Below are 13,209 nucleotides of genomic sequence, written 5' to 3' on the forward strand. Positions count from 1 at the left end.
TTGAAATGATCAAATCATATAGTTAAGCAATTTAAATGTGATTTTACGTCCCTGGGTATTTAATTTTAATAAAAGTCTTTTTCCGCTTTGTAGGACTGGTTTGTTTTGAGGTACAAGAACCACATAATAGATAATATTTTTTTTCTTTTATTAATAATTATAGGGTTGGCGTTCTTTGTGGAGGAGCATAGAACTTGCATAGAGCACACGTATTAACATCATGGGTAAGGTGGTCATTTCATCACCTCCCTATACATTTAACAACAATGACTAATAAGAACAATAAAAATGAATGTTGTCGAGTTTTAGATGCATATCTATGTGTCTAGTGAGTCTTTATGCAGGTGAAAGGGTATAGAACATCTACATGGAGTACATGAACCCTCTTCTAATAGATTCCATCTAGATGCTTCACTTGCATTTGTATACGTGCATTCGTATATGTTCAAGTACGTAAATCTTCCTACGTACACTTCATTTCACATTTATTTTTTTTGGCAAAAAAACACTTCAGATTTATTTCATATGCATAGAAATTAGTTTTAGAGAAAAGAGAACAACCATAAAAGAAGATTAAAATCTAAATAAAAAACTGGAGACAAGTAAACCATGGAATATTTACACTCTTCAGCCAAAGGATTCAGGAGATGAAAGGGAATTAGACAACAGGAACATGACAAGGCAGACATGGCAAAGAGATCCATTCCCATATTTTCCTCCGGAAGTTTCAACTAGACAAATTAATTTTCTCCAACCATCACAAGCCTCTTTGTCTCCTGAATCCTCATCTCCTTGTTAAACCTAATGAACTCCTCAACTCTTCTATTCAGCTCTTCATCGGACATGGCCCATAACTCCTCTTCTTCAGTCCTCGACTGATCATGCCCTTCAGTTGCTGACCTGCTTAGGTTCTTCTTCTCCTCATTACCAGTCAAAGAAGTAGCTTCTACTGACATGCTTCCTCGAAATTCCTTTGGTTTACAAGCTTCTTCTTCAACATGTGTTTCCTCCTCTTTGCTTGTTTCAGTTCTATTCTCATCCAAACTTACAGAATTCTCAAAATTATCTTCTGGTACAGTTTGAGCTAATTTTTTGCCTTCAGGTTGAATACTTACCGGCAACTTCTCCAGTTCGAATTTGACAACATTTTCTGGCTCCGGCAGCTCCTTGACGATTGATGTTGCATTGGTCGACTTCTTATATGATGAATCACTAATCCTTGATCTGTTGGTGATCAAGTACTCTTCGTAGCTATCATATTTCTGTTTGGAAGAAGAGAAGGCCCCAGAATCAACGGCAATGATAAGAATGAGAGTGTTTGAGAGGACGAACAAGAATTTAGTGTTGTGGAAGAGTTCAGCAGGAGAAGGATGGAAATGGAGCATAGAGAAACATACAAAGATGAAGAACAGAAAGGCTGAGATAGATAGTTTGTTTGACATGCTGTGAGGATTCTCTGTTCGGGCTGCTTTAATGGGCTTCTCTAAATTAAGAAAAGATTTCTCCATTTTCATCGGAGACTATGGAGAAGGTTTGTGGGTGGTGGTGGGAAGAGCCTTGTAGAGATTTTGAAAGGTGAAATTGGGTGGAGGTCTAAAGAGGGTAAGGTGGGTATTTATAGTATTGATTTAACAGACAAGGACTGAACGGCTGGCAATAATTGAGTCGGTAAATAAAACATTTGTTGATCTAGAATTATGTTCTCTCAGATCTACCTGACCAATAAGATAGAGACACAAAGAAACACCTTTACAAGGGATATCTTAGTCTTATTGAGATTATGGAAGGGTATTTTTGTAATTAGGCAGTGATCTTGACTGTAATAAATTTAGACACAGGAGATGATTCTTTGCGTTCCCGTTCCCTTGATTGGCTTTGTGTATTCTGTAGGCTATTTTTACGCTTCTAAATCGACGAACCACAGTGATGGAAGTTGAGGATTAACTTCTCTCCAAAAAGATTTCACAGAACAAATGAGAGTATTCGTTCAGTTGTTTATTTTGTATTCCATCTCTCTATATAATATTTTCTTCCAACCCTAATTCCTTAATTAAAGTTTTACTTAAAATCAATTAAGTGAGGAAAAGCAATATCAGAGTCTTGCTTATACTCAATTAAATAGACTAGTCATCCTCGACTACATAACCTCTTTGCCTCCGCCTTTGGCCCAAATTGTAGTAGACCCACCCACTATGATTAACAGATATTATGTTAGATTTCATTAGGGCTCAGTTTTCAGACATGATCAACTATGAAAAAATGATTGTCTATGAGAAGATCATTTGAAATAGCATGAATATATTTGATGGAGGCCAACTTAGTAAGTAGAAATGACTTAATTCAAAATATGGAAACTAGAAGAGCTATGGGTAAAATGCACTGAAAAAAAATTTCATACTTCTAATTACATCCTATTGTGGATAAATCATCCTATCTCCAGTTCATATCGGCTCGACCAGGGTCAACCAGTGATACGAATCAATTAACGGGTCAGCCCAAAGGCCACATAAGGAGCCGATCCTGGCTGTTGGATCTAAATTATCTAATCAACGATCATCAGTTAGATAAGACGACAGAGCTAGCCTATAAATAGGGTTGTGACACTCACGAGAGGTAAGACATTTAAAATCTCATCACTGGAACTGACACTTTTCCCGTTCATTTACAAAAAGTTCTTCAGAAGCTCTCAGAGAGCTCTGCAACCTTAATTCTCAGCAATCACTGACTTGATCGTTGGAGACGGAGTGCCAATCCAGCTGGTCGGCTTTGTTTCTAACAATCCTTCGTTGCTTTTGCAGAAAAGCGTGAGTTCCAATAAGATCGAACTAGATCTAAAAGGTTTGGCGTAAGATTCTTGATTCGCAGACCTCGGCAAAATTTGCACCAACACATCCTATCTGAAATCCACGCAAAGGTATCCATTTAATAATAAAAAGAAGCTCTACCAAAGTAATTAAATATTTAAGAAATCATAAAGAAAGATATCCATTCCTCCTTGGCTTATTAAAATTGATTCAACCTGAGTTACAAAACCATAAAATCATGTTTAGCTATGTGCTAAATGTGTGGTTAAAGTTAACGAAGAACTTCCAAGGACAACAAGACATTAATTATTGGATATTCACCATTTCTCCTATTATTATGAATAAACGCTATCAACCATTTCTGTAAAAGGAACAATAGGGGGCGCATGTGATTGGAGACGTAAGCAGCCGAATTAATGTCGGGTGGTAATTATAAAGAAATTGAAATAAAATCATCTTGACTGGAATTAGGATATTTTATGAATAAGTAATAAAATTACAAAAAAAAACATGGAATAAAGATTCAATAAACAATGTTGCAGTTGACCCAAAAAAAAAAAAAAATGTTGAATGTTGTCATATTATGTAAAGAGTATTTGGCTACTCTCAACCGGTGATCACATTAGGTTGGTTCGTGTTTGATTGGATAAATTATATTTAATTCATAAGACTTAAACTCTTGTTTGGGAACAAGTTCAAGTTCATGTCTCTCAAGGACGCAGTTTGAGTCATATCGTTGTAGACCAAAGTAATCAACAGACAAATATAAGGATTAATGCTTTCGAGAAAGATAGAAAAAAAAAAAAAAAGGATTAATGCTCAGGAAAGTGTGCTGGGATTTAAAATCAGACAATAATCAGACATGATAAGGTTGACCTACCATCATTACTTCACTAGAATTATTGACTTAAAATTAAGTCTAACTCCAGAGCCTGGAGCTGATTTCATGCTCAGTTTTTTCGTAGTGTTGCAACTTGCAAGCTTTGGATGTCATTGGAATAGCGATAATCGTATCTATCACTAACACTTGTCAATGCGAGGTGATATGGACACGCAGCAAAGGCTCTTGAACGCTTCAATATGAAAAAGAAAACACTTAGCTATTGTTCAAGCCATCTCGCAATAATTTAGTATTTTTGCAGGAGTTATAAGAACAATTATGAGTTTCACAACATCTTATATAGTTATATGGTCTATGAATACAAAATTTGGCCAGTCTAGTGTATCATAAAATTAAATGACCTTGACTAAACTCGTTTCATAAGTTTCGAGATTCAGTCAAGTACTTAACAAAACCCATATCAATGAACTTTGTTTGGATAACTCTTGAATCATGATAAGTGACATTCTGAGATTCAACGATTATGAATAAGTTGATATGTCACAAGCCACGGGGGAAGTACAGCAAAAAAAAAACAAGTAAAGACCAAATCGCCACTTGATGGCTCTACCAGCCACATATGTGTACCACTTATTACATCACTCTTCCAGCCACACACGAGTACTCATGTCAACACTTAACTCCAAATTTTACCAGCTACAAATCAACAGCAGCATGATGAACCCTTGAACTGCAAGTTATTTTGTTTATTTGCCAAACTACACCAAGCTGTTCATGTCTTCTTATGTTTAAATATAGACTTCAAGTCTTCCACGCATGCATGCATGGTGCGTTAGATGAAAACGTGGAGCACTTAACATATGAGTTGGTGAATCGATCAGCTTCTAGAATTTCATTACAACTCATCGGCACCGTTAAATAGGCATCAGGCCAAATATTATTTTTATCACACGGTTGGGTGTGTGCCAGGAGGGAGACTAAATGTACATTTTATCTTGTATGATATAAGTGGACATAAATCTACCAACGTAAGTTGAAGGGAACTGATGATAAGCTTTATGGGACAGATGTATTTGCTGATGATTTTCTTCTTCAACATCATCATTACTATATAGCCTTTCAATTATCATACATATCATTAAATCATAATGTCAAAATCACGATTATAATATTGAGTTCAATTTAAGTTGAGACTCCTAAAGCACTTCTTTCTCACTAGTTAATCACATTTTGTACACTTTTCTCCATTGCTAAGGCTCTCTTTGGTATTAGATACTCATATTTGTAAGAAATAAATGACATTAAACTACATTTACCCCTCAAAACATTATCATAATAACATCCACCCCTACAAAATTCAAAAATGTATATGCATGTCTTCCAAAAGGGTAATTAATGTCAAACATATCCAAAAACATTACACTGTTAATGGTTTGTTAGTTTGGCAGAGCAAATGACTCCATATGCCCCTGAGGGGGTGCATGTAATTGTGGGTCAATATTTCCCTAATAAAAGCAGAGGTAATTATTGTTGCCCCCTACTATAGCATAATTACTATATGATCCCTTATACTTTTTGAAATTACTAATCCAACATTAAACTTTACTTGTAATTATTGAAGCTCCACTAGTTAAATGATGACATGACATCTTTGATTTTTCAAAAATTCTAAAATAACTCTGAAGTCTTATATTGCTTATTTATACATGCTATGGGAAAAAATAACAATTATCGGTCTAAACCGGTAGAACCGCTAGACCAAATGTTGGTCACCAAAAATCCGACGGTCAAACCTAAAGACTGATTAGACCCATGAGATTAAAATAAGAAATTGGACAATCCATAGAGAGACGGGGAATGCATTTGGCAATATAAATAGGCAAGAGGTGGGAATCCACGGGAATCCAGTTGAGAATTAGCTTTGGCTTCCTCCTCTGCAACTGCCTTGGTGAATTAGAGTGTCTTCCACTCATTCTCTTATCTACTTTGAGCTGAAACTAACTTGACTGCCAGAGATGGATCATTGACCACAGCGATCGGCACCATGTCTAACAGTCTTCTGCTTTGTGGTTGTAAAGTTAGAGCTGATTCAGTTTAGAAGAACTTTCAAGATCAGATCCGATTTGATTTGAATCAGTTCAAGCAATTTTGGTGTTGGAATAGCAAGGCCTACCACATAGTGAGGTTTTGCACCAACATTTTTGGCGCCATCTGTGGGAACTCTTGAGTAAAAGTCATGGCTCTATCATTGGAAGACCAGGAAAATTGCTGCAGGTCAAAATTCTTGAAGCAAGTCAAAGAGAATTGTGCACGAGAGGTCAAAAGAAGACTAGGAAGGACATTGTGCAACCTCATCCAATACTTCTGTTGGCTCCAATATCTTCTCGGCAGAAGCAAAGGATTCTAGACGAAATTTCACCAAGGGGAATCTCTAAAATTCAAATCCAGCAAGAGAAATGTTATCAATAAGCTAGATCCTAGATCCACACCAGTTCGATGCATAGGTCAACTCTAGATTTCTAATCCTCTTAATTATGGTTTCACAACCGCGAATTCGGAACTCGAGTAGGCGACAACTGTGGGCCATTCGAGTCAAGACCAAAGGTTCGGAAATGGATCCATGGTAGTGGATGTCCCTATTGATGACTCGGCCACTCTCTTAGAGTTTAAGAGAAGAGATAAAGTCAACCATGAATGTATTAAAAAGAGATTTTGGCATGTCCGAAAACTGATGAAGAAAAATCCAAATAACGAGGTAAATATCCCAAATGTAGGCTCTTAAAAGACCTTTCAATCAAACTGAAAATCACCCGAATCGGACCCCGGTTGTGGGGGCAACCAAGGGCCGGTCTATCGGGCCGGTTGACCTCTCTAAGTTGACTGCCCCTTGCCCAGTTCGAAGTAGTTTTGGGACAAGGGGTTTAAAAACCTTATTTTATGCCTCCAATCATCACAAAACGTATTTCTTATTGCTAGAGTGGGGCTGAGGGCTTGGGAGAAGAGAAAACCAAGGGATATACAGATTCTTTCCACATGGCAACACATCAATGCTTGAATCATCACAGTAGCGCCAAGAAAGGTGAGTGTTTTTGGAAACTCCTCTTTTTAACCTAGTTTTAATGGCTTTCATCATCATTGAATGCTAGGTTTTGATAGTTAGGATTATTGGATTGCAATGAATGTTTTCCTTTACTTCTCTTTATGTCTCCCAATGTTTTTGAGAGATTATTATATGAATCATTGCATTCAAAATCGTTTTGAACCTCTCAAAGATGCCCGCAAGCATTCATGAGAGCCAAATTTGAGGCTTTTCGTTTGAGGCCTAGTTGGGATGAAATGTTGACACTTTTAGGATCCCTTTTCCGTTAATTAGAAGACCCCAAAGTCCCGCTTCGATCCAATCTCGAATCAGAGCCAAAATATGATTTTTTTCCCAAAACTAGGTTGATGGTGGGTTGACCAGCCATTCAACAGCCATGTAAGCCTATGCAATTGGCCATTCAACTGGCCATATCTAGGAAGTGTGTTCGGGTCTCTTTTGAACCAAAATTGATTCTCAGTTGTTACTTACTCTTTCTTCTATGCAACTAGGGTTATTTTGGGTTTAATTACATATCATTGGGTGAACCTTGTGGGACTTTGGATAGCTTAACTAACTTGAAAGGTGATGAGTATACTTGACCATATCTTGTATGATTGATGGTGTAATTTAAATTTCATCATTGACTTGTAATTTATTATGTGTGACTTTGCATGAATGAAAGGTAAGAAAGTATGTTTCCATTTTTCAAATCTTGTGAATGATGATATGAGAATGTATGGGATTGGTTTTGAGATTTAGTTCTCTTGTATCTAGATTCCAACTAGGGTTGTGGGTTCACCTATTACCCTAGTGACCTTATATGAATATGCATTTAGACCTAAGTACATGAATTTTAGGTGTCTAAAAGTGTTTGGCTAGATAATCTCATGAGTACTACTATCCTTCTGGTTTGAAATCGGCTAACCCGTGATGTCAGTGGATGGGTCCTATGAGCATCAAGCAGGCCCACTGCCATCATGAGATGGTAGGGTTGCAGATAATAGATAAGGCTCATAGGCACTCAAGATCGGTAACCAATCCATGAGAGGACATGGAGAGTATCCTGTCCATTATATGTGGATGACCATAGGGTTGAGAAATGGAATCCAACAGATGCCTCCCGTTGAGGATCCCATTTCTAGGTGAATAAGGATATTGGACCAATAGATGCCTCCCGTTAAGGAATGATATCCAGACCATATGTAGTACGAGATCATATGAATATGCATTGGGCCTAGAGGACGTACTCCTTGACATGCCAGTTCTCATGCCAAACGGTGATGTGAGAGAGTGGTGACTTATATCCCCAGCCATGGATTTATGTGACTTGACCCAACAACCACAGAGAACCCAATAGAAGTCTCTTGTTGAGGGAGAGTGAATGAAACTGCCGAGAGGAGACTGATGTATGACTTAATGCGTGTCTACCATAGAGACTTCATGATAGAGTTATGACCATAACATCATATTCATTCATTAGTTATAATATCATCATCAATTAAATTATCGTTATTAATCTTATCTGTGTGATGTGGGAAGTTGTGAATGCATGCATAATGTGCTGTTGAGTTGACCTCACTGAGTTCTGTTGAACTCATTCATTTTATATGTGTGTTGGATTATATTGCAAGTTATGATGACTCCATTCAAATGGAGGATCCGTCGCCGACAGACTATTATAAAGAATTGGCTGGAGAGGAGTTGGATTCCAGTAGGGAGCTAGCAGTGCTTTGGGATGCGATAGTGTCCTTCATGGCACTATGTTACATTTATACCCTCATATCTTTCGAGAAGGGAGAAGGCATCTTCTACCAAGACATTTAGTTTATTTCCATGGTCTTAACCATCAATAATAATAAATGCAAGTATAGATAATCAAGAGCAAGAGCAAGTTCAATAATTAATAAAAAGGATTACAGGAGTCCAAATACTCCAATAAATATAATCAAAGAAAGAATCAATAATCAAAGAAATAACGAGTTCAGCAGAAGCAATCAAAATAAACTAAATTATCTTCTTTCCGGTTTCTTTCTCTAAAGCTAAGTAATGCGCTTCATGAATAGCAAGAAAGATGGTTCTCCAGTTCTTCTCCATTTGTTCGTCAAAATGTTTGGCAATCTGCCTCCTTTGGCCATCAATGGGTGCTATAAGCATACTCCAAGCATCCGTAGGAGGCTTCATGCACGCTATCTCCATCTCCCATTGATGGTGCCACATCTTCTTCATATGAGAGGGTTATTTCATATGAATTATCTCCAATTTTCGATGATGTGCAACCATTTGTGCAATTTAATATAAATATACAAAGAAAAAGGAATGAGTTCTGACGAACTCAGTAAGGATAATGTAATATCCAGCCCTATTCTAACCTTGACCCTAACCTGGATCCACAGTTGTATTTAGGCCCGAAGACCCGAAGCGGTGGTAGAAGAGACTTATGGACCCTTCTGATTGATAATTATGATTTGGAGACCGAGCCCATGGACATTGACGATGATACCCCTTGCTTAAATGCATTGTCAGTGTTTAAGGAAAGTCTGCGCATCGGAGAAGATTGATTTTTTTGAAGTACTTAATGACCTCCCGTGCACAATTTGAAGGTATTCCCCGAAACTAGATTTCTTGATTGAATTATAGAAGAAAACCTCACTCAATTTGACCTTGTATAGCCTTTCAAAACTTCACTTGAAGTTGCTGAACTAAACCTGTTTTTCTGCTGAGAAATATTTTGGTCGATCCTCTTTGGTCGATGCCATCGACCAAAGTTTCCCAGTCAGCCAACTTAATGATTCCATGGAATATTCTCTTTTCTATTTATTATAACCTCGAGCCTTGAGCCCTATTGCAATCATTTTCACTCCTGAAAACGTGGGGAGAGCTTCCCAAAGCAACTCCTAGGTATATGTGAAGGGTACTCCACCAACACTCATTGTTTATCATTGATTCTTGCCTCCATCTTCAACAACAAGGTATGAATCATCATTCCACTCTCTATTCTACCTTTCTCTACTCTTTTCTATTCCTCTCTTGCTGTTGAGACATTGGGGATGGTGCTGCAACCTTGCAACCATCACTCCAAGTGTCCCCTTATGCTTAAACCATGATCTTCTTAGCCATCTATTGATGCTATGCCCCCATCTCAAGCCTAGCATATGTATTCCTTGATTTTCCTCTTAACATCATGCCATTTTGTACAAAACTGAGTTGTATGGTATGCTATGTTCATGTTTATCACTATCATATGACTCCAATCGAATTTCTATAAGTTCCCCTAGCTATTGCATGCTATTTCTATGTCAATGCAATCAATCCCAAACCATGCCATGATGCTTGTCTCTTGAACTTGATAGCTCAAATTGGGGCTTTCTATTTAGACCATTGGATTGTGTTATTTTCTTGATTTATAGTGTCCTCGTACTGTTCTAAAGCATTCCTCCAAGTTTCATATTGATCAGAACCCCGAAAAACCAATTTCGGATGAAAAACCCCAAAATCCACTATTTTGTCCCGAAGAGAATTTTGGTCGATCCTCTTTGGTCGATGCCATCATCCAAAGACCATCGACCAAAGTTGTTGCTGACAGCAACTTTAGCTAGTTTAGACCCATTTCACATCCGATCTTCCCGATTTCTTCTCTAACTTATTATTGATGTTTGTTTAGGGTTTTAACAGTTCTTTTGGACCATTTCTTGGTATTCTCAATTCATCATCAACTCAACCCAAGGTAAGGATGGTTATCTCCATAAACAATATAGGCCATCAACTTATGAATTGTATTCTTACTTACATAATAGAATCTCTTGATTACTTTTAATTATCATAAGGCTGTTATACATGTGTTAGGACAGTAGCATCGGAATTCTTATACTCTTGTCATGTTAAATTATTATTGATTACTTATGTCTATGATGATTCATTTCAATATCATGATTTAACTTTTGGTATGAAGATGTATTGGATGCATGAGAAATGATGAACTTGAATATGTGATTGCCTACGTATAACTTGGGATTGGGGAGTGTCCTATTGACACTTCTATCCTTGGGCATCGGAAGGAATAGTATGGGATGTTCTCTGAAGGTGCCTATCGACACTTTCCCGGGTTATTGGATGACATACATAGGATTTTCTAGTTGGGTGGCTAGGATTGTCCTTGTCGTGTCAGACCCGAATCGGAAGGGCATTGAGACCGAACAACCCGTGGTAGTGTATGGTTTGATGGGCACTCTAGGCCAGTAACCAATCCAGTAGAGGACATAAACCATGCTACGGATACCCGAAAGGGGCCATTTATTGGTAGGGTTGCAAATAGCTAGACTTGGGCTCACGGGCACTCAAGACCGGTAACCAATCCGTGAGAGGACATGAGAGCTTCCCGTTTACTATTTGTGGATGACCAATAGGGTTGATGAGTCCGTAATCTAGGATTACGCTGACTCTAGTGTGAAGGATACCAGAAAGGATTGCCTGGGGCGAGGAATGGACGTTTCTGGATCTGACTTGATACGACTGAGTAGATGACTTGCATTGGGCTAGGTTTTACTGTGACATGCACTAGTACTTATACCAAACGGTGATGTGAGAGAGCGGTGACTAAATCCCCAACCATGATTTTTTTTTAGATGACTTTACCTAACTTCCCTGGCAGACCCAAGATATCTTGTATGACTGAGGGGGAGTGACTGACCACCCAAAGAAGTATGGTGCTATGACTTAAAGCATGTCTACCATAGAGACTAGCATTCATAGAGTTAGAATCATATTTGCATCATATGTTTCATATCATATTGCATTATGTTATGTTTTGTATTTGAATGATTTTAATTGTGAAATAACTACATTGTTGAGTTCTTCGAACTCATTCCTTTTGTACAAATGCTTTTAGATTATTCTGCAGGTACCGAAGATTATGATGGCACCCCCTTCGAGACGGACTTTGATCCAGCATACTACCCTTCGGGTGGTATCTTCGGTGAAGATCAGAGTGTTGGTGCCGAGGAGGATTGTAACATCCAGCCCAAACCTGGCCCGGACACCCTATTTATTTTGGGATAAAGAAAGACTGGTTCAATGTTAGACCTTAAAAGTTGGACTTTAATTTCAATATTATTATCTTTGAAAACCTTAGGAAGCCATGTCAGACCTTTCCCTTAGGATAGATCTGTAATGTCTGGCCTTATCCTAACCTTGGCCCGGCCCGGGACCTATTATGTTTGTAGGTCCGAAAACCCAAAGTGTGGAAAATGAGACTTGTGGACCCTTTTGGTTGATGATTTGGTGTCGGAACCCAAGCCCGTGAACATTGACGATGATGCCTCTCACTTGAGAGCATTGTCAGTGTTAGTTTTGAATCTGCGCACCGAAGAGGGGTGAATTAGTTGAAATACCAAATGAACTCCTGTGCTCAATTCGAATATATTTCTGGAAACTAAACTTCTTGATGGACTTGTAGGAGAAAACCCCACTCCATTTGACCCCATATAGCCCTCCAAATCCCTGTCCGAAGTTGCTGAACTATGTCTGGAAAATCCTGCTTGCGCATCGAAGAAGGTGAGCTTAGTTGGTGGACCTAATGACCTCACATGCTTGATCCAAAGGTATTTCTGAAAACTAGACTTCTTGATTGACTTGTAGGAGAAAACCTCACTCAATTTGACCTTGTATAGCCCTCCGAATCCCTGTTCGAAGTTGCTGAACTATTTCTAGATTTTCTGCTGAAACCTGGTTCCTGTTTTGGTCGATCCTTTTGGTCGATGCCATCAACCAAAACCAACGACCAAAGTTGTCCAGAATCAAGAAAAAGATGCTTTTTGGATATTCCTTCCTCTATTTAAGTGAAACCTCGAACCTAGAACGATATTTTACTCATTTCAATACCTGAGAACGTGGGAAGGCTCCTCTTAGGCTCCTCCTTAGCTTGGGTGATGACCTTCTACAAGAATCCTTGTCTCTCTTCTCCAACTACCATCTTCTAAGGTATGATTCTCTCTCTTGCTCTCTATTCTACTCACTTCCCTTCTTCTTTTACTGATGAGACCATGGCCAAGGTGCTGCAACCTTGCAAACACCTTGCCATGAACGTCTCTTCCCATTTATACTTGCTTTTCCTTCATTCTTGCTTTGCTTCACTTGCATCTTGATCCTTACATATACATTACCATGATTCCTTGCTTAACAACTTGATTTCTTATACTAAACTGAGATGTTGAGTATGATTAGTCTAATCTCTGGCTTGCAAATGATTGTAATCATGTTCCTAACTTATTCCCCAACTAATTCTCTAGCTTCCCTTTCAATTCCATCAATTTCTCATGAATGCTAGGATTCTTGCTTTAGAACATAGGACCTCAATTTGGGGGTTTTCATTTGGACCATTGGATTGTGATAATACTTGCTAGGTAGTGTTCTTACATTGTTATTAATCATCCCTCCAAGTTTCAGATCGATCTGAACCCCGGAAGACCCATTTCGGACCAAAATCC

The 13,209-nt window shown here is 38.3% G+C and overlaps 1 protein-coding gene across 1 annotated transcript; it reads right to left on the bottom strand.

Moving 5' to 3' along the window:
- Nucleotides 1-570: 570 nt before the first annotated feature.
- Nucleotides 571-1,505, bottom strand: LOC148999045 (uncharacterized). Its single transcript, XM_089141511.1, has one exon. The coding sequence runs from the start codon at nucleotides 1,440-1,442 to the stop codon at nucleotides 741-743; it is 702 nt and encodes a 233-aa protein (XP_088997637.1). The 5' UTR covers nucleotides 1,443-1,505; the 3' UTR covers nucleotides 571-740.
- Nucleotides 1,506-13,209: the final 11,704 nt, after the last annotated feature.

This window comes from Hakea prostrata, unplaced genomic scaffold, assembly GCF_041222555.1.
Source record: "Hakea prostrata isolate BN-2017 unplaced genomic scaffold, UWA_Hpros_2 contig_60, whole genome shotgun sequence".
In the NCBI taxonomy this organism is placed as follows: Eukaryota; Viridiplantae; Streptophyta; class Magnoliopsida; order Proteales; family Proteaceae; genus Hakea; species Hakea prostrata.